General features: G+C 42.6%; 1 protein-coding gene across 1 annotated transcript; it reads left to right on the top strand.

Annotated features, from left to right (window-relative positions):
- Positions 1-2,041: 2,041 nt before the first annotated feature.
- LOC311506753 (protein shisa-8-like) lies at positions 2,042-22,808 on the top strand (the record flags this gene model as incomplete). Its single annotated transcript, XM_084570819.1, has 2 exons — positions 2,042-2,604; positions 22,658-22,808. 2 exons carry the CDS (start codon positions 2,042-2,044, stop codon positions 22,806-22,808), a joined length of 714 nt encoding a protein of 237 aa, XP_084426945.1.
- Between the last annotated feature and the right edge of the window lie 534 nt (positions 22,809-23,342).

Genomic DNA, 23,342 nt, shown 5'->3' with positions numbered 1-23,342 from the left:
CTTCCCTGCAATAATTCCTCTCCTCTTTCCCTCCTCCTTGTCAAGCCCCCTCTTCTCTTCTCTTCTCCCCCTCTTCCTCTCCTCCCTCTTCTCCCCCTCTTCCTCTCCTCCCTCTTCTCCCCCTCTTCCTCTCTGTTTATCCTAAATCAGCCCTAATAGACTGCAGTGCCACACATGTTCCAGACATGCTCACAAAGACCAGGATGTTCTGAGGTATTAGTGCAGCAATCACTCGCAGGCACAGACATGAATCACACGCTGAGAGCACGCATGCACATGATCACTCTGCACTGTGTGCATGTTCATGAGCACGCATGCACATGAACACAAAAGATGGAGGATGAGTTAAAAGCTACAGAAACGATGGCGCAAGGAAACGGCAACAGAAACGGTTCAAACACAAACAGAGGACGAAGCCGGGAGAAGAAAGTGTCAGTGACATATAATGAGGGAGGAGAGTGAAAGAGAGAGTCAGCAGCAGAGAGAGGAAGGGGAGGGGAGAGAGGGAGGGGAGGGGAAGAGAGGGAGGGGAGGAGAAAGAGAGAGAGAGAGAGAGAGAGAGAAGAGGGAGATATTGTCACCCAGTCCTGGCAGAGAACAGCAGCAGCAGCTTCAGCGGTGGACGGAAACAGACGCTGTGATCCGAGGAAAGAAAGGAATACTGACGGAGCAACAACAACAACATCTCACTGCTTCAGTCTGGAGCATCACAAGCAGAGCACCAGTGAAAAACACATACATATGATATATATATATAAAACTCCCTATACATATACATATATATCAAATTATGCCTGTTTTCAAAGAAGCTGCAGCCGGACAAGGACTGAACTCACAGAGAATCCACTGAAAGACAAAAGCTGGAGCTAATGTGCAGCATCAAAGCTGTTGCATATTAATCCTCTGAGACGTTTTTGTCCATTTTCTGCTCAGTGGAGGAAAAGAGACAAAAAATTAATTGATGCAAATGGAAATCTAAAATCACCAATCAGAGCCTCTGCTGCAGTCCTGCGAATCCAAACAGGCTTCTTTTGAAAACAGGATATTTTTGGAAGCGCTCCGTGCCTCACGGCCGCTCGCCTGTCGCATCTCCACTTGTCTCTGTGGTGTTGTTCCACAGGCTCTGACCCCCGCTCATACCCCCCCCCCCCGCTGGGGCCGAGGTAAGACACAAAGAGAGGAGAGAGGGAAATAAAATCAAGCTCCGTTATCTGGGACACTCCTCCAAGTCCTTCCAGCACCTTTGTGTTTTTTACAGCAGCAGCCCTCCCCTCTCTGGTCTCAGCCCTCGTAGGGCAGCACTGAGCTGACAGAGGACCCTGCTGGTGTCCTGAGTCTGTCAGAGAGGAGGGGTTTCAGTAACAGGAGCTCAAAGAGAGTAGACTCTGAATGAGTCCTATCACCGGGGGAATGGGGGAAGCTCGTCTCGACTGTGTTCAGGAGAAATGTTGAGTTGAGCAGCTGCTGTTACCTGTTGGCTGGAGACAGGAAGGAGCTAATCCCACTATACAAAATAAAAGCTGAACATTTGACATATTTCAGGAAGGCTAGAGCCTCTCAGAGAGGGAGTAACGTTGACCACAGACTGAAAAGATGCCCACTACCAGAATAAAAAAGCTTTGTCTGAGCGGCAGTGCTGCGAGCTGCGGGATGATAGGAGCTAGAGGACAGAGTTAAACTCCGAACGCCATCTCTGGACTTCACCGCTTGTTATCAGAGTTGAATCCAGTCAGGAACATGAGTCTCCTCACCACTGCTGGAGATGACAGAAGGAAGTAACTCGTCCTCCTGAACAGACCTGGATTCATCTGCAGCCTCCTCAGCTGTGTGCTCAGTGACAGCTGATGCAGTCACTGTGTTCATGTCAGAGGACTCACTGATTCTTTCTTTCCTCTTCTGCCTCTTGATGACAACTTTAAAACTCCCTCAGTCTTTAGATGCAGTTTGAAACCAGGAAGGATCTTTAACTCCTTCGTCCTTGTCTCTTGAACCTGGGAGCTTTAAGTCGCTCAGTAACTGTTACACATCAGCCCCGTCCAAGATGGCCACCTCCAAGAATCCGCTCTCACTGAGCTTCTCGTTGGCCGTTCTCCTGGCACTCAGTTCCCTGGGCGGACTCATCCCTCGGCCCTCGGGTCAGGCTTTTGCCCAAGTCTCCAACAACGAGACCACAGAGCCCTCAGTGTTACCTGAGGCGGCGCTGGCCACGCCCACACCAGAGGCCGAGGACCAAACGGCTCCAAGTGTTGGGAACCGGTGCTGGGGTTACTACGACGTGATGGGCCAGTGGGACCCCCCTTTCAACTGTAACGTAGGGATCTACCTGTTCTGCTGCGGATCCTGCTTCTACCGCTTCTGCTGCCAGTTCAAGATCCACAGCCTGGACCAGACATCCTGCTCCAACTACGACACGCCCGTCTGGGCTAACACCGGGCAGCCGGCGGTGCCAGTCACAGAGGTGCAGGAGGAACCGGACCGGGACCGGACCCACATGATCGTTTACATTATCTGTGGAGTGGTGGCCATCATGGTGCTGGTCGGGATTTTCACCAAGCTGGGGCTGGAGAAGAGTCAGGGAGGACAGGCGGACATGACCAACTCCAGGTAGGGACCTGGGGTGGGGAGTGGGGGGGTGGGGGGTGGGGGGGTTGAACGTGAAGCTGTCATTTAGAGTGATGATGAGGATAATGTCAGTGATGAAGGCGTGACTGAGGATTAATGTTGAACTAAATGGATGTCTAATTTTAATTAAAGACTCACAGAAACATTTCACTTTTAGGGAACTTTTTACGAGAGTCAGTGACGCACTAATAGCTTCAGCTAGCAGCTGTTAGCTTAGCACAAAGGTTAACTTGATTAGTCAGGCAGCTAGCTCTGTTTCCCCCTCTCCATTCTAAGCTAAGCTCAATTAAGCTAAGCCATGCTATGCTAAGCTAAGCTAAGCTTAGCTAAGCTAAGCTAAGCTAAGCTAAGCTAAGCTAAGCTAGCATTCTGGTGTCCTTTGATAATATGAGATGAACCTTGTTGATTCCATGGAGATGTCTCCATGCTACAGATGTTGGTGAAGTCGTAGCTTCCTCCTGGTTCTTCTTCATCAAACATTCCTGAGTCCTGAGGATTTGTGCTCACCAAGAATCAGACACTTATTTCAACAATAAATGTTTCTTCCAGAGGAGGAAACAGCACTGATTTCATTTCTACTCTTATTTTTAAACCATCTACACAGAACCTGTGAAGAGGTCATAATCTGGGTGGGTGGGTGGGTGGGTGTTGTCATGATGCTGCAGTTGTGTCGTGTTGTCTCTGTTTCGGTGAAAACGTTTCTCATTGATTAGAGATTGACCAGAGAGAGAGGGGGAGAGAGAGGATCTGTGGATGACTGGGACATCGACTGTATCTGACTGGAGATCAGCCAACAGAGGATGGTGGGGGGGGGGGGGGGTAATGTGTTGTAATGAAAGGATGCTGATACATGGTTTGAAGGGTATGAAGTTGGTCAACCCACAGAGCTGACACCTCAAAATCAAAGTGAAATAATGATGTATTACAGCAACTCTAAATAGTCCTCAGTAGTTTGTACGTCTCCTCTTCCTCTTCCTCCTCCTCTTCTCCTCTTCCTCTGGGGATGGTGCTGTCATCATACAGTGCCCCACTAAGCTTCATGCCACTGATCCAGTTGATTGGCATGTGACTCAAACACAGTTCCCCAGAAGCTGACCTGAAGGAAACAGCCATTCACCACTTTGGTTCCTGTCACCAGATCGTCCGTGATGATAGTTCCGTCCACTACACATGTTCACATGAGGGTTACATAGGCAACCAGAGGACATCCACTAGACACCAACTGTCCTCTACAGAGACATGGACGACCAGACTAATGAACACAGCTGGTCTTGTTGGAGCGTTTCTCTTTTAGTTAGTGTTTTGTCAACTATTCATCAGTTCTTCTACTAATGTGTGAACGACTCAGAGACTGTATGACACACTGTGGATCTAACCCTCCTCTTCATCAGTTCACTTCTTTCTGATTTCTTTAATGTTTGGCTGCACTAACATTTCCCATCAATTAAACACTTCTGAGTTTGTGTCACAGCTGCTGTTATATTTAGCCTTTGATACAAAGTGTCAAAAGAAAACAGAAGAAAGTGAATCAGAAACAAACGTTAATGCTCCAAAGTGCAGTCAAATCCACCAGGAGGGATCGTTCCTTTTATCAGAGAAAGGCTTTGAATATTCTGTTGTTCCGTCACTTTTCATTATAGCCGACACTTACTGATCCTTCCTAGTCTGCTCCTGAAACACCTCAAGGCCAAAGTCATCTGCAAAGAAATTAGCTGTTCTTCATTAGCTGTCCATTGTCAGCTGTTCATCATCGACTGTTTATCATCAGCTGTTCATCAACAGCTGTTTGCCGATACTGGTTGCTGTTCACCATCAGCTGTTCACCATCAGCTGTTCATCATCAGCTGTTCACCATCAGCTGTTCACCGTCAGCTGTTCATCGTCAGGCGTTCACCATCAGCTGTTCATCATCAGCTGTTCACCATCAGCTGTTCATCATCAGGCGTTCACCATCAGCTGTTCACCATCAGCTGTTCATCGTCAGGCGTTCACCATCAGCTGTTCACCATCAGCTGTTCATCATCAGCTGTTCACCATCAGCTGTTCATCATCAGGCGTTCACCATCAGCTGTTCACCATCAGCTGTTCACCGTCAGGCGTTCACCATCAGCTGTTCATCGTCAGGCGTTCACCATCAGCTGTTCACCATCAGCGGTTCATCATCAGCTGTTTACCGTCAGCTGTTCACCGTCAGCTGTTCACCATCAGCTGTTCACCGTCAGCTGTTCACCATCAGCTGTTCATCATCAGCTGTTCACCATCAGCTGTTCACCGTCAGCTGTTCATCGTCAGGCGTTCATCATCAGCTGTTTACCATCAGCTGTTCATCATCAGCTGTTTACCATCAGCTGTTCATCATCAGCTGTTCACCATCAGCTGTTCATCATCAGCTGTTCACCATCAGCTGTTCATCATCAGCTGTTCACCATCAGCTGTTCATCATCAGCTGTTCACCATCAGCGGTTCATCATCAGCTGTTCACCATCAGCTGTTCATCATCAGCTGTTCACCATCAGCGGTTCATCATCAGCTGTTCACCATCAGCTGTTCATCATCAGCTGTTCACCATCAGCTGTTCATCATCAGCTGTTCATCATCAGCTGTTCACCATCAGCGGTTCATCATCAGCTGTTCACCATCAGCTGTTCATCATCAGCTGTTCACCATCAGCGGTTCATCAACAGCTGTTCACCATCAGCTGTTCATCATCAGCTGTTCACCATCAGCTGTTCACCATCAGCTGTTCATCATCAGCTGTTCATCGTCAGGCGTTCACCAGCAGCTGTTCATCATCAGCTGTTCACCATCAGCTGTTCACCATCAGCTGTTCACCATCAGCTGTTCATCATCAACTGTTCATCGTCAGCCTTGAGAGCAGATGTGAAACGTTGGTTTAGATAAGATCAATTCATCATTGACTGACAGAAACCATCATGTTTCTCTCACCTGTCGTCAGAATCAATTCACCTGGTTCAGTCCAGGTTAACGTCAGCGCTGCTCATCCAATCAAAGTCAAACTGGATTTATTGACTATGAGTTATTGATCAGTGGTTATTGATTGATCAGTTTTTGCTGCGAGGACTCTTTCACTGTTGCATTCACTGAGAGTTGTTTTAGTTTTTACTTTACGACTTTATCTTCGTCCATCTCTTCGTGGTTGTGAATGTTGAAGCTGCTGTTTGCTCTCAGGAACAATGAGTGCAGAGAAAATCAATCAGAGCAGGCTGCAGTTTAAACACATGGTGATGTGTTCAGGGACCGTCTGTCCAACAGGACACTCTTCTCAGTGATAAACAAATGTCTCTAAATGTGTTCAAGTAGTTTCTGATTTCACCTTTAACTCAACGACAGATAGCAACAAAAATAATGCAGAGAAATACTGTTGGAGTCCAGAGTGAAGTCAGAAATAAAACCTGGATGAACACACACAGAGTAATATTTGGCAGGAGATGAAGGAGGGATCGATCAGAGCTTTCTAATTATACTGATGCTGTTACAACATTACAATGTCAGCATGACGCAACGCCGAGGATGGACGAGAGATCACCACAAACACTGAGAGAGAGGGAGAGAGGGAGAGACGGGGGGAGGAGGTAAATAAGAAAGAAAGACAGATAGAGGAAAGGATGAAAAAGGAATGAATGAGAGAAGGAGGGAAAGACAGAAGGAGGAAGAAGAACGAGTTTGATGTCTTGTCCTTCGTCAGACAGAGTGAATGGAGGACGTCTCTACAGACATGATGGTCAAAATATCTCTGTCACACTCCTCTTCTTCATCTTCTCTCCTCCTTTAGTTCTGATGATTTTAATCAGACCTGATCAGATACAGAAGTGTAAAACATTGATCGTTATAGAACTTTATTAACAACGAGGTTCTGCTGCTGTGGAACATCACATCTACTGGAAATAGAATAGAAGAAGAAGGATGAGAAGGAGGATGAGAACAAGTAGTAGTGTCTCCTCCTCCATGTCCAGTCCTGAATGTGTAGAGTCTTAGAAGACGACCAAGATGTCTCCACGTCTCCATCGTCTCTGTCCACATTGATTCCATCTTGGTTCACATTGTTTTCCAACCTCCATGTTTCTGTCCCTCCTGGAAACTCCTCACCATCTATTACTAGATGATTAGTAAAGGTTACCACCAGAACTTTCACACCTCATCCAGTCATAAACGTCTCCATAGCAACACTCTCTCTGTCACTGTACCTGGATGTCAGGACTCTGTCAGCATCTTCCTCCTCCTCCTGAGATATCAGCGTTAGATTCAGATGAAGGCAGAGTTTCAGCATCAATCAGCTCCACTGGTCGTCACTGGAGGAACAGAAACACCGTTACGTAACAGACAGAAACACAAACAGCAAGCTTGACAGAGCTGAAAGAAAAGAGAGATGGATGGAGAGAGGAAGAGAGGACGGTAGAGGCTGAACAGATAAAGATGATTTAGTATTTATTAGTAGTGCCTATAGAGAGATGGCAGTTTGCTGTGGCTTTATCTGGATTCCTCCAGTCAGAGTCGTTTTATTGGTTTTAGATCTGAACAGTATGAACACCAAACAAGATGCATGCGTCTTTTCTTTTCTCCTCCTGTATTCAGTCGTTTGTTTCCTCTGTTTGTGTTTGTCAGTGTGAAACATGTAGAGACATTTATATTCCAGCCACATGTTTCCTCTCCTCCGTCCTCCAGTCCAAACAAAAGCCATAAATCTAGAGGTGGAGGAGGATGGCTGGATGAGGGAAGTCATGGTGAACACTAACCTTTATTGTCCACAGACAAACATCTGCCAAACAGCTCATTTGTATTTTATTGAACAGCTCCATGTGACGTTAACTATAAAGGTTGCAGCAGGAATCCTTGGACTGTGCAAAGACATTCAGTGGTCTCATGTAAACTGAACTGTCTTTTCTTTGTCCCGTCTCCAGTTCACTGACCTGTCTGATCCTATTGCCTTGTCTCTCTGGTGTCTCTAGCTCTGTGGGACGCTTTAAAAGACACTTTCTCAAACCTTCCACAGAGATCTGCACAGTCACCACCTGACTCTGAACATGTGAACCTGACGTGAACCTGCACATACACTTATATCTCAGTCCATCGTCCACTGACATTCAGCTGCTCACAGTGTTGTCACATCCACACTCATTTGATCACTTTTATTTTGTGTGGTTTAGGATCATTCTGCTGGTTTTTACTTTAGCTGGAAGCTCCATCCTCATCACTGACTACATGACATCATTAACTGTCCTCCTAGTTTCCAGATGTGAGGAGGTGTGGAGGTTGTCTGTAACGGTGTGGTGTAGCTTAGACTGCATTATGTGTCATGATAGTGTTGGACAAACTACTGAGCTAAATATTGATCTAATATTTTGGGCTGGAACCCATCAGCTGTATCCGGTTCACCACAGGACACAGATCAGAACAAACTTAAAGTTCATCAGAAAGACAAAGAGAAACACAAATACGCGAGTATAAATAAATGATTTGGTGTCTTCATGAGGACCACGGGAGTGTTTGTTCAGATAAACCACTCTCTACAGACATTCATGGTCCTGAGAGGAGGATTTATTCATAAAAATCTATAGAACATGAGACAGGAATCATCTGAGGGGCCGTCCACACGGAGACGCTTTTTGGTCTAAACGCAGATGTTTTGCATCGTTTTGGCCGATCGTCCACACGAATCCTGTAAACGCATTGCCCTAAAACGCACTTTTCTGAAACCGGGTCCCGGGGGGGAAAAATTCGCAAACGCACCTCTTGCATTTTTGTGTGGACGGCGAAAACAGAGAAGTGCGTTTCGATGATTTCATCGCCACACCCCCCGAGCAGCTTTCCACCTCTTATATCCCGCGAGACATCTCATAACAACATCAACAACAATGGCGGACTACATGCTCGTGTTCCTGCTGGAGACGATATTGAGCCTATTAGGGTTACCAGGGCAAAATATCATTTCTCCTTGAGTTTGGTTTCTTCTAAAGTCGATTTGTAAACAGCGCTCAAGCTTTATGCGCATGCTCCGCCTCTTCCTCTCCGTTTTTAGTGAATTTCTGAAACTGAAACAGCGCCACCTATAGGCCTGGAATATGAAGTAACGTTTTCAGTCGTGTTGAAACGGATCTGTGTGGACGCAGATATTCTTGAAACGATGCCAGGGAAAACGGAGAGGGAAAAGATCGTTTTCGTACGTGTGGACGAGGCCTAAGACTGTTGTTAAAGACAAAGCAGACATGAATGATTAAAGGAATGAAAACATGAAGCAGCTCAGCAGCAGGAATGACACCGTGTCTGAGAGGATGATTTAAATGAGGTGAACATGTGAAGTTTCAGCTTTAAGACACAACAGTTACATAAACATGACTTCACTGACATCAGCCCACAGCAGAGAATGACCTCTGAGCCTCGGAGGCCTCAGGACACAAACACAGCACATCACACCATCTAAGCCTATACATCACTATACATACATATATACATACATACACACATATATATATATATATGTGTATGTATATATATATATTTCAGCTGAAGCTAAAGACAGCCAGAAACATGTCAATCAAAGAGGCCATGCCCCATGATTTTTCAGAACTTGATCTAATTTAAACAGGTGAGTTCTAGAAACATTCATCATGAAGGATAAATAAACAGAAGATGTTGATTTAACATGGAGGTCTATGGGACTGACTGGTGGTGGAGCCTCCACTGGACAGTAGAGCAACTGCAGGCCATGGCTTCAGAAGACAGACTTGTGTGTGAGAGTGCTGGGTGATATGAAGCCATGGTGGGCATTACACAGGGCTATAAGCAATTAGAGGCAGGGGGGGCTCTGAGACGATGCTACAAGTGAATCAGAGGACAGTTTGTCATGTTGCTGCTCCACAGATCTGATCTGAGCTGACAGGTGAAGCTAAGCGCAGCTAAACAGAACACATAACAGGGAGGAAGAGAGGAAGAGACCGAAGTGAAAACAGAGGATAGGAGGCAGAGACGAGGAGAGAAGGATGGACGGGAAGTAAGTGAGGGAAAGAGAGGGATGAGGCGATGGAGGTCAGAGATAGATCGATAGTAAAAAGACAAACAGGAAGAGGAATTAATCCAAGATTAATTAGTTGGTCTTTCATCAAAAGAAAGAACTGAAAGTTTCCATCCCTCTGAGATGAGGCTGTTTGTCAGCTGCCATTGACATTCATGAACACTTCCATTAGTGTAATCAGTCATTTATGTAGCAGAGAAACAGGAGAAGAACAAACAGACGAGTATACACGTCTACATCTCAATGGGCTGTTCACCTGAAGAAACAGGTCAAAGTCTGACCTTTCAGAAAAAGAAAGAAAGGGTTTGTAACATGAAGACTAACTGTGACCTGAAAGACAGAACAATGTGCCCTGCTCAGGAAAGTTCATCTGGAGTCTCTCTGTTGGGAACCGATTCTGATCCATCAAAGATCTGCTGGGCCAATCAGATCATGTGGGAGGGGCTTAACATGGTGACGGACAGAAGAGTAACAGTAGTCATACACTTTTTAAATCTTCTTGTTGTCTTGTGGTTGTATTGAACCACATTGAATCAGATTCTAGCATTCTTGTTCCTCAGAAGGAATCCTAAGGGATTCCACGTGAGAAATGTAATCCAATGAAATCCTGCTCTACCCCAGTGTCTCCTCCCTGCTGGTCAGCACAGTAAACTTCCAAGCTGATGTACAGTAGCTAACGCTAGCTGATGTACAGTAGTTTAACGCTAGCTGATGTACAGTAGCTTACACTAGCTGATGTACAGTAGTTTAACACTAGCTGATGTACAGTAGCTTACACTAGCTGATGTACAGTAGTTTAACACTAGCTGATGTACAGTAGCTTACACTAGCTGATGTACAGTAGTTTAACGCTAGCTGATGTACAGTAGCTAACACTAGCTGATGTACAGTAGCTTACACTAGCTGATGTACAGTAGTTTAACACTAGCTGATGTACAGTAGCTTACACTAGCTGATGTACAGTAGCTTACACTAGCTGATGTACAGTAGTTTAACACTAGCTGATGTGCAGTAGTTTAACACTAGCGGATGTACAGTAGTTTAACACTAGCTGATGTACAGTAGCTAACACTAGCTGATGTACAGTAGCTTACACTAGCTGATGTACAGTAGCTAACATTAGCTGATGTACAGTAGTTTAACACTAGCTGATGTACAGTAGTTTAACGCTAGCTGATGTACAGTAGTTTAACACTAGCTGGTGTACAGTAGCTAACACTAGCGGATGTACAGTAGCTTACACTAGCTGATGTACAGTAGTTTAACGCTAGCTGATGTACAGTAGCTTACACTAGCTGATGTGCAGTAGCTAACACTAGCTGATGTACAGTAGTTTAACACTAGCTGATGTACAGTAGCTAACACTAGCTGATGTACAGTAGTTTAACGCTAGCTGATGTACAGTAGTTTAACACTAGCTGATGTACAGTAGCTAACACTAGCTGATGTACAGTAGCTAACACTAGCTGATGTACAGTAGTTTAACACTAGCTGATGTACAGTAGCTAACACTAGCTGATGTACAGTAGCTAACACTAGCTGATGTACAGTAGTTTAACACTAGCTGATGTACAGTAGCTAACATTAGCTGATGTACAGTAGTTTAACACTAGCTGGTGTACAGTAGCTAACACTAGCGGATGTACAGTAGCTTACACTAGCTGATGTACAGTAGTTTAACGCTAGCTGATGTACAGTAGCTTACACTAGCTGATGTGCAGTAGCTAACACTAGCTGATGTACAGTAGTTTAACGCTAGCTGATGTACAGTAGTTTAACACTAGCTGATGTACAGTAGCTAACACTAGCTGATGTGCAGTAGCTAACACTAGCTGATGTACAGTAGCTAACACTAGCTGATGTACAGTAGTTTAACACTAGCTGATGTACAGTAGCTAACACTAGCTGATGTACAGTAGTTTAACACTAGCTGATGTACAGTAGCTAACACTAGCTGATGTACAGTAGTTTAACACTAGCTGATGTAGGCTACAGTAGTTTAACACTAGCTGATGTACAGTAGTTTACACTAGCTGATGTACAGTAGTTTAACACTAGCTGATGTACAGTAGTTTAACACTAGCTGATGTACAGTAGTTTACACTAGCTGATGTACAGTAGTTTAACACTAGCTGATGTACAGTAGTTTAACACTAGCTGATGTACAGTAGCTAACACTAGCTGATGTACAGTAGTTTAACACTAGCTGATGTAGGCTACAGTAGTTTACACTAGCTGATGTACAGTAGTTTAACACTAGCTGATGTACAGTAGTTTAACACTAGCTGATGTACAGTAGCTAACACTAGCTGATGTACAGTAGCTAACACTAGCTGATGTACAGTAGTTTAACACTAGCTGATGTACAGTAGCTAACACTAGCTGATGTACAGTAGTTTAACACTAGCTGATGTACAGTAGCTAACACTAGCTGATGTACAGTAGCTAACACTAGCTGATGTACAGTAGTTTAACACTAGCTGATGTACAGTAGCTAACACTAGCTGATGTACAGTAGTTTAACACTAGCTGATGTACAGTAGTTTAACACTAGCTGATGTACAGTAGCTAACACTAGCTGATGTACAGCCCCTCAGCCACCAACATTCCCTCTCTTTGAGATACAGAGCTGCATCCAAACTGTTCAGATCAGACAGGTCTGGTCTTTGAATCGTTGGTGTCTCACTCTCTGCAACAGCAGCACTCGTTCCAGCACCATGTGTCGCTGCCTGGGGTTCTAATCCAAGGTCACTTCACACAGTAGTTCACACACCATAATTTACTACATCTGCCACTGGGTACTGGGGCTGATTCATCAATGCTGCCACCACCATGACACATCTACAGGACAGGTGGAGCAAAGACCTGGAGGGATGGATGGATGGAGAGATGGATGGAAGGGTGGAGGGATGGAGGGATGGAGGGATGGATGGGGGATGGATGGATGGATGGATAGATAGAGGGATGGAGGAGGGAGAGATGGACAGAGAGATGATGGGTGGAGGGATGGAGGGACGGACGGATGGATGGATGGATGATGGATGGATGGGGATGGATGGGGGATGGAGGATGGAGGATGGAGGATGGAGGAGTGGAGGGATGGATGGATGATGGATGGATGGATGGATGAATGATGGATGACCTGATCTGGACCAATGGGAGCCGTTGATCAATACAAAAATCATTGTTAGAACAGAAGAATAGGAAAATTAAATGTGGTCTTTTAAATGTCAGATCCCTTTGGTCTAAATCTCTTTTAGTGAATGATCTGATAACTGATCATCAGATTGATCTATTTAGTTTGACTGAAACGTGGCTACGGGATGATGAACATGTTAGTTTAAATGAGTCTACGCCACCCAGTCATAATAATTATCACATCCCTAGAACCACAGGTAGAACACAAAAAACTATTATTATTGTTGTGGTGTATCGTCTACCTGCTCCTTATTCTGAGTTTTTATGTGATTTAGTTCTTAGAACAGATAAAGTCATTATAGTAGGTGACTTTAACATCCATGTTGATGTTGTCAGTGACAGCCTTAGCTCCTCATTTACATCATTATTAGATTCAATTGGCTTTTCTCAGAATGTAAACAGATCAACTCACAGTTTTAATCACACCTTAGATCTTGTCCTAACATAGAAACTGAAGGTTTAACAGTATTTACTCATAACCCTCTTCTGTCTGATCACTTCCTTATAACTTTTGAATTTACAGTAACAGATAACACAGGAACTGAAGAGACATTTCATTACAGTAGATGTTTATCTGATGATGCTGTAACTAGATATAAAGAATTAATTCCTTCTTTATTTACCTCAGTGCCATGTATCAATGATGTGGACGACAGCAACCACAATTTAACTCCTGCACTAATAGATTATTTTGTCGATGGCACTGCAGCATCGCTTAGTTCAACTCTAAACTTAGTTGCTCCTCTGATAAAGAAGGTGATGAATGGGAGGAGGCTAGCTCCCTGGTATAAGTCACAGCTGATCAGTTCAAAGCAGACAGTCCGAAAGATGGAAAGAATCTGTCATTCCACTAATTCTGAAGAAGCTCACATAGCCTGGAAAGATAGTTTAACAACTTATAAAAAGCTCTCAGTAGTATTAGAACAGCATATTATTCATCATTAATAGAAGAAAACAAGAACAACCCCAGATTTCTTTTCAGCTCTGTAGCCAGGCTGACAAAGAGCCACAGCTCTGTTGAGCCATCTATTCCTTTAGCCCTCAGTAGTAATGACTTCATGAGCTTCTTTACTAATAAAATTGTCGGCATTAGAGAAAACATTCAAGGCATCCTTCCAACAGCTGTCAAAGATGTAAGTACAGTGACATTAGAAACTTTTGTACGACCTTATCAATATCTGGAATCCTTCTCCCCAGTAGATCTTCTTGAGCTCTCTTCAACAATTACAGCATCTAAACCATCAACCTGTCTTCTAGATCCAATCCCAACTAAATTGCTCAAAGAAGTTTTTCCATTAATTAACACCTCCATATTGAACCAGATACATTTATCTTTATTAACAGGATATGTGCCTCAGTCTTTAAGATTGCTGTAATTAAGCCCTTACTCAAAAAAGCCACTCTAGATCCAGATGTTTAGCCAACTATAGACCAATCTCCAACCTTCCTTTTATTTCTAAAAGTCTAGAAGAAGTTGTTGCTAATCAGATGTGTGACCATTTAAACAGGAATGGTCTGTTTGATCTGTCTGACAGATTCCAGTTTGTTCATGTCAACAATGATTTTTCTATTTATACAGAAGTAAGTTACGGAGTTCCTCAGGGTTCTGTGCTAGGACCAATCCTCTTCATTTTATACATGTTTCCCTTAGGAAATATTATTAGAAAAGACGGCATAAACATCTCTATGCAGACGACACCCAGCTATATTTATCCATGAAACCAGATGAAACTAATCAGCTGGTTAAACTCCAAGCATGCCTTAAAGACATAAAGGCTTGGATGACCTGTAATTTCCTACTCTTAAACTCAGACAAAACAGAAGTTATTGTATTCGGTCCTAAGCATCTCAGAGATTCATTATCTAATCACGCGGTTTCTTTGGATGGCATTACCTTGGCCTCCAGTACTGCTGTGAAAAACCTTGGTGTTATATTTGATGAGGATATGTCCTTTAATTCAATTCAATTCAATTCAATTTTATTTATATAGCATCAATAACAATACAAATCGTCTCAAGACGCTTTACAAAAACCCAGCCTGAAACCCCCAGAGCAAGCCTGAAGGCAACGGTGGCAGGAAAAACTCCCCTTTAACAGGAAGAAACCTTGAGCAGAACCCAGCTCATATGGAGGGACCCATCTGCCTAAGGCCAGCCGGGTACAGACAGAAGAAAGAGAGAAGAGAACAGCAAGATAAACATAAAGCAAGTAACCAGGACTGCCTTCTTTCACCTGCGTAATATCGTCAAAATTAGGAACAGTCTGTCTCAGAGTGATGCTGAAAAACTGGTTGTGTCTTCCAGGCTGGATTAAAGTCATTCATTACTGTCTGGCTCTTCAAATACTCTTTAAAAATGCTGCAGCACGAGCATTGACAGAAATTAGCAAGGCAGATCATATCCCAGTTTGGGTTCAGGAGGCAGACACCCTCTCTATTTTTAAGGTCAGGCTTAAGACTTCCCTTTTTGATCAAACTTATAATTAGAGCTGGACTGAACCATCCCTTAGTTATGCTGCTATAGGCCTAGGCTGCTGGGGGACGATGCACTGAGCACATGTCCTCTTCTCTCTTCTCTCTCATACCAAGCTCCTATCCTCTCATTTCTTTTCTCTCCCACAGAGCTCTTGTCCTCTAATGTCTTCTGTATTACTAGTCGTGCCATTCTATGCTATCACTGTATAGCATGTTAACTGCTGTATGTCCCTCTTCCCTTACTGACCTTAAGGGAACACCGTTCAGTGCTTTGGTTCCTACCACAAGATCCTCCATAATGATAGCCCCACCCACTAGACACGTTCATATGTGGGTTACCTAGGCAACCAGAGCCTGGGACGTCAGACGACAGTTGGTGTCTAGTGGACATGGAGACATGGATGACCAGATGAGGATGGAGGTTTAACCTTGTCTTAAATGATTCTTGTCTCAAGGATAAAATAACTACAAACTATCGTCAGTATAAATGTAGCTTTATGGAGACGTGTAAATATTAATGAAATAAAGCATCTTGCAGGTGGAGACCTGTGGTGTTCTACTGAATCTGATGGAGACCTCTGATGGGGACCTGTAATGGATCAATGTTGAACCTGTGCAGACAGTAATACAGATGTGACAGAGCCACTGGATGTTATTGTGATGGATGATGCTGGGACACTTGTCTGATAGATATTCTGCTGACGAACGTGTGCGTGCATGTGTGGAGGTGTATTCATGCGTGGGTTATGTGTGCGTCACACCGATGAATGTCTGAGAACAAATCCCTTGAGGAGGATGAATCTGTGTGTGTGTGTGTGTGTGTGTTTTGTTTCTAAAATAAAGATGGCCCAAAATAATGAGTGCAGGCGGTGACTCAGAGGTTGACATATGGTATTTTCTATGACATCATCTTTAGCAACACCACAGCCTCAGCTCTGAGATCCTGCCAGCGACGGCTTCATGCAGCTTCCAGCACAATGGCGCTGACTATGAGAGGACGTTAAATAAATTTATCATCTCTAACAATAACAATAAAGTTACTAAAACACATGTGTAAGAACTGAAGCATCAATAAAATAACATTAGGAATAAACAGAGTTTATCTGACTGAACCATAAATCTAGAACCAGGACTAAAAAACACTCTCAAGTCTTGAACCAGGAGCGGAGTGACACAGCAGTCAAGGGTTCATGTTTCATGGCAGAAACTCATAAAAACAGAGTGGAACCATGAGGTCATGAGTTTTAGTCGAGGTTTGATGCTGCAGTTTCTCAGTGTAAAGGGAACATTTATGAAATGTTAACAGACAGAGGAATGTAAAGCTATAAGAGCTACTGTAAGACGTTGTGTCAAAGCTGTCTGTCTGATGTGTTGCTGAGATATAGTGGTCCTCTACATCTAACCTCTAATCTGATGCTTGTGTGTAGTAACAGTTAAATTGGGGTTAAATGCAGAGAATGAATTCTTTCTATGTGTGAATATTGGCCAAAATAAATTTGATGTCTCAGGGAACCGGCTGGTCCTTCTTATCTTGTAGTACCACTTAGTACCACCAGATGTGCTAGAGAGTCAGTCTGGCCTGAGTCCAATAGGAAAGGAAGAAGAAGAGTTCTGTTATGGGATGTTACCCTTGGTCATGTTGAAGGACAGGAAGTCGATCAAATAGTGAAGGCTGAAGCAACCTTTGAAGAGCAGCTAGGGTTTGTCTTTAGTCCAAGACCTCTGCCAGCTTCTGCCATAACAAAGGTAATTTATCCACCACCAACTTCTTCTCATCCTGTTGTGTTAGTTATTAGTTTCTAGTTTTCTACAGAGTAGTTCTTTACTCTTTGATTACCTGAATATGAGTCCAACATGAAATGGTTCTGTCATCCAGGTCAGTGTATCCATAAAACAACAGATGTGTAGAGTTCCTTCAAGATGTTTCATTGATGGTCCAAAAGCTTCTTCAGTTCAGATCAAGGTTCACGAAGCTTGAAACGTCTTTAAGAAACTAGTTTCCAGCTCATTTTGACGTCTAATAAAGAAAGTCACCGTAGCAACACATCGCTCCCTAGAGGGAAGGTAACCTCAGCACCTTTTTAAAAAAACATTTTACAAATGACTGCTATACAAAAGACCACAGGATTACAACAAGTTGCCTGTCTTACAGAAGTAGACAGAGAGCCTGTAACGTACTGGATGAGGAGACCTTGAGGGTTAGGGTCTCTGTGGTAATCAGATCTATGTAAACACATATAAACATATATAAACCATCAGTAATGACAGAGCTGCAGCTGAGAGGTGTGTAATCGGATAATGAGACGTCCATGTGTGAACATTAAATAATTATTTCTGCCATGCTGTCAGCTAGAATTATTTTGAATGTGTTGTTGTGTTGAATGTGGTCAGGGAGCTGAACACATATCTGCAAACTCACAGATTCAGAATGAAACTCTGTACAGTACATGAACACAAACAGGCCCTGGCATGGTCGACACTCAGCCTCGCCAGGGGACATTATTTGGCAGCTGTCAGCTCTAATAGGAGAATAGCAGGCTGGGATCCAGGCTCTGTACCCAGCCTGCCAGGGTGCACTATCTGGCAGCGTATCTCTGAGTGTGTTTATGTGTCAGAAGGGCTGTGGTATGAGACCCCCCCGTTAGGGCACATGCCACCATTTGAGCCTCTACAGTATCCATTTATATCATAGCTATTCATCCCAGTATCCAGTTATCCCACTATCATCCCTCCCCCACCTCCCCACCACCCCACCACCCTGTACAACTCATGCCTCAGGTATACAGATTCATTAAGGGATTGTCTCACCTAGTCCTAAAACAGAAAGGGAATATTAATCCCTCTATCTATTTATCCTTCTATCTATTTATCCCTCTATCTATTAATCCCTCTATCTATTTATCCTTCTATCTATTTATCCTTCTATTAATCCCTCTATCTATTAATCCCTCTATCTATTTATCCTTCTATCTATTAATCCCTCTATCTATTAATCCCTCTATCTATTAATCCTTCTATCTATTAATCCCTCTATCTATTAATCCCTCTATCTATTTATCCTTCTATCTATTAATCCCTCTATCTATTAATCCCTCTATCTATTTATCCTTCTATCTATTTATCCTTCTATCTATTAATCCCTCTATCTATTAATCCCTCTATCTATTTATCCTTCTATTAATCCCTCTATCTATTAATCCCTCTATCTATTTATCCTTCTATCTATTTATCCTTCTATCTATTAATCCCTCTATCTATTTATCCTTCTATCTATTTATCCTTCTATCTATTAATCCCTCTATCTATTTATCCTTCTATCTATTTATCCTTCTATCTATTTATCCTTCTATCTATTAATCCCTCTATCTATTTATCCCTCTATCTATTTATCCTTCTATCTATTTATCCTTCTATCTATTAATCCCTCTATCTATTTATCCTTCTATCTATTTATCCTTCTATCTATTAATCCCTCTATCTATTAATCCCTCTATCTATTTATCCCTCTATCTATTTATCCTTCTATCTATTTATCCTTCTATTTATCCTTCTATCTATTTATCCTTCTATCTATTTATCCCTCTATCTATTAATCCCTCTATCTATTTATCCTTCTATTTATCCCTCTATCTATTAATCCCTCTATCTATTTATCCTTCTATCTATTAATCCCTCTATCTATTAATCCCTCTATCTATTTATCCTTCTATTAATCCTTCTATCTATTAATCTCTCTATCTATTAATCCCTCTATCTATTTATCCTTCTATTTATCCTTCTATCTATTTATCCTTCTATTTATTAATCCTTCTATCTATTAATCCCTCTATCTATTAATCCCTCTATCTATTTATCCCTCTATCTATTAATCCCTCTATCTATTTATCCTTCTATCTATTTATCCGTCTATCTATTTATTCTTCTATTAATCCCTCTATCTATTAATCCCTCTATCTATTTATCCTTCTATCTATTAATCCCTCTATCTATTTATCCTTCTATCTATTTATCCTTCTATCTATTAATCCCTCTATCTATTAATCCCTCTATCTATTTATCCTTCTATCTATTAATCCCTCTATCTATTAATCCCTCTATCTATTTATCCCTCTATCTATTTATCCTTCTATTTATCCTTCTATCTATTTATCCCTCTATCTATTAATCCCTCTATCTATTTATCCTTCTATCTATTTATCCTTCTATCTATTTATCCCTCTATCTATTTATCCCTCTATCTATTTATCCTTCTATCTATTTATCCTTCTATTTATCCTTCTATCTATTAATCCCTCTATCTATTTATCCCTCTATCTATTTATCCTTCTATTTATCCTTCTATCTATTAATCCCTCTATCTATTAATCCCTCTATATATTTATCCCTCTATCTATTAATCCCTCTATCTATTTATCCCTCTATCTATTAATCCCTCTATCTATTTATCCTTCTATTAATCCCTCTATCTATTAATCCCTCTATCTATTTATCCCTCTATCTATTTATCCTTCTATTTATCCTTCTATCTATTTATCCCTCTATCTATTTATCCTTCTATTAATCCCTCTATCTATTAATCCCTCTATCTATTTATCCCTCTATCTATTTATCCTTCTATTTATCCTTCTATCTATTAATCCCTCTATCTATTTATCCTTCTATTAATCCCTCTATCTATTAATCCCTCTATCTATTAATCCCTCTATCTATTAATCCCTCTATCTATTTATCCCTCTATCTATTAATCCCTCTATCTATTTATTCTTCTATTTATCCCTCTATCTATTAATCCCTCTATCTATTTATCCCTCTATCTATTAATCCCTCTATCTATTTAAAATGTGGATACTGAGATAAATAGATGTGCAGATAAATAGGAGCTGCAGCTGTAAATTATGAACACAACTAATAAATCTTATTCTAACTCTCTCACCTCAGACTCTAACCCTCAGTAGAGTTAACATGGTCACACACTGGAAGACTTCCTCACCTCACTAACACACACACTAACACACATTAACACACAATGGAAGACTTCCTCACCTGGCTGCTTTTAAAAGCACACACACACTAACACACGCTAACACACACACTAACACACGCAAACACACACTAACCTCTCTAAATTAGCACTCATGGGAATTGAGGGGTGAGTCATTCTGTAGCATCAATTAACTCCCTGTAGACTCCACAGTAGGTAGGAAACAGCTGTGTGTGTGTGATGGTGTGTGTGTGTGTGTATTGGTGTGTGTCGGCCCCTGTCGGGCCCCTGGACAATCTGCAGGGGGCCTTGTAATGTAAACTAACCTGCTGTGACAGTGGAGAGTGATTCAGTGTTTTACCCCCAGGGCAATATGGGTGTGTGTGTGTGTGTGTGTGTGTGTGTGTGTCTTATTATGTGACCCTGGGGTATTTTTCTCACTTTATTTTTAGCTTCAAACGATCCAGAACAATGGTTCACATTTAGTTACACAACCAGGACGAGACCGTGAGGGTTTGACTCCATGTTTCCCTCCAAGCCAAACACAGCGTTTCTTTAATGTTTGCAAATTAAATTCTGTCACATTCCACCTCGTCAGCTGAATGAAGAACACATCTCTGCATTCTGGTCAGAACTTCACCTGATTGGTTAACTCTGCATAGGTAAGATCACCTGTAGACGTTTCTCTGAGGAATCAGTCCTATGTGGATGTTCACGGCTGAATCCTTCCTATACCACGCTTGTTCAGCTCACGTCAGATCTCTGTTTCCAGGTGTGGGGGTGAAGAATATGATAGTGGGGTCTGACAGTAAGGTCTTTAGGTCTTGGGATGATAGTGGGGTATGATAGTGGGTCTTTAGGTCTTGGGATGATAGTGGGGTCTGATAGTGGGGTCTTTAGGTCTGAGGATGATAGTGGGGTCTGATAGTGGGGTCTTTAGGTCTGAGGATGATAGTGGGGTCTGATAGTGGGGTCTTTAGGTCTGAGGATGATAGTGGGGTCTGACAGTGAGGTCTTTAGGTCTTGGGATGATAGTGGGGTCTGATAGTGGGATCTTTAGGTCTGAGGATGATAGTGGGGTCTGATAGTGGGGTCTTTAGGTCTGAGGATGATAGTGGGGTCTGACAGTGAGGTCTTTAGGTCTTGGGATGATAGTGGGGTCTGACAGTGAGGTCTTTAGGTCTGAGGATGATAGTGGGGTCTGATAGTGGGATCTTTAGGTCTGAGGATGATAGTGGGGTCTGATAGTGGGGTCTTTAGGTCTGAGGATGATAGTGGGGTCTGACAGTGAGGTCTTTAGGTCTTGGGATGATAGTGGGGTCTGACAGTGAGGTCTTTAGGTCTGAGGATGATAGTGGGGTCTGATAGTGGGATCTTTAGGTCTGAGGATGATAGTGGGGTCTGATAGTGGGGTCTTTAGGCTTCGAGTCTGAAGTGGTTTGGTTCAGTGAATCAGTGAACTAAAAGATTTATTCAGATCTGGCATCCTTGTATCACTCGTGTTCATTTTCAAAGTACTAACACTGGGAGTTGGGATAGTTTATGTGACACTCTTCTCTAGGAGGGGGAGAAATGAGGGGGGAAGCAGCAGGAAGAAAAAATAGAAAGTTGGCCAAGAGGTGAGATGCTGAGAGAAAAACCAGATACAACAAAGAGAGAGAAGAAAGACGAAGGGTGGAGGAGGAGATACACAAAGATAAAAGCCTCATAACAATAAAAATAAAGAAAAGAGGAAGAGGAACAACAAGTTCTCCAGATGGAGGGATGACTGGAAGTAGAGGGATGGAGGGATGACTGGAAGTAGAGGGATGACTAGAAGTAGACTGATATTAATGAGACGAGAAGAAGGATTGGATTGGACTGAGAGGAGGAGGTAGAGGAGGAGGTAGAGGAGGAGGACTGGATGGACTGTTATTGATATTTTAAAAGAAAACTGTTGGAAGGCAAATTATGTGTTTCCAGATGTTTCAGTGAAGAGTTAACTCTGCGTTTCCAGATGTGGGGGTGACCTTCCTTGCTCCAGTTTTGAGTTTTGCATCAGAACTTGTTCAAAGGCATCAAAAAATAAAAGATGGAGGGAGGAAGCTGTTTCTGTGAATGACAGACGCTCTCAGCTGAAGAACAGTCCCAGTCTTATCTGTTTGTTCCTCTGTTCTGCTGCTTCTCTTTAAGTGTGAACACTGTTTAACTTGTGTTTTGATGAATCTGCTGAGATGATGAAGTCTGTCTGGATGTTTAAATAATGAAAGTTGATATTTCATCTCTCCATAGATCCAGGCTTGTTTGTCAGAGGATGTGTTTGTCACCTCTCCAATGGCTGAAGTGTGTAAATGTTGTTCTTGGTTCCTCCAGGACTCTGACGGAGCTGCTGAAGCAGCCGGGAGAGGCCGGAGCTGTTGACGGAGCTGGAGTTCATCATCCTGTGGGAATCAATGGGATCTCGGCCAGAGTGCTGCGAGCCAACAACGGTCAGTCACTTCTTTACTTTCAGTCACAGTACTGAAGTGTTCTATGACTTTCAGAGGTTCAGATGTGAGAAGACTTTCAGATGTGGCTTTTTTATTTCTTGAGCTTCTGTCTCATCTCATGTCCTTTAAGTTTAGGAACACTGTAGCTGGTTGTTGACAGTCGGGACAGATATTTGTCTCTTGTTGATGTTGAAACCTGATCCTGATGTCACAGAAATAAACAGAGCAGAGTTCACAGGATACATCCCTACAGCATGTTTCCATAAACCTGTAAACTAGCTGGAAGAGAAAAATGGAAGAGTTCTCTCCTTTGTTGTTTCAGCTAAACCAGAATAATCACACAGCTGCATCATCTCTCGATAAAACTCCCCTGGAGGAAATCTAGGTTCTACGTTTGAATCTGATTTGTTCTTCCGTCCAAGATGAATTTATGACCAACATGTCTGTTAAAGATTTGGGGACTTCTTCAGGTACCAGTCAGTTGAACACACGTAAACCAGTCCCTAATCAGAACTGTAACCTTAAACCTTGATCCTTAAACCAAGTCTGAACAGGTTTAACCTTCAAAA

The sequence above is a fragment of the Chelon labrosus genome (genome assembly GCF_963514085.1).
Source record: "Chelon labrosus genome assembly, chromosome: 21".
Classification (NCBI taxonomy): Eukaryota; Metazoa; Chordata; class Actinopteri; order Mugiliformes; family Mugilidae; genus Chelon; species Chelon labrosus.
This window is presented reverse-complemented; position numbering and strand designations above follow the sequence as displayed.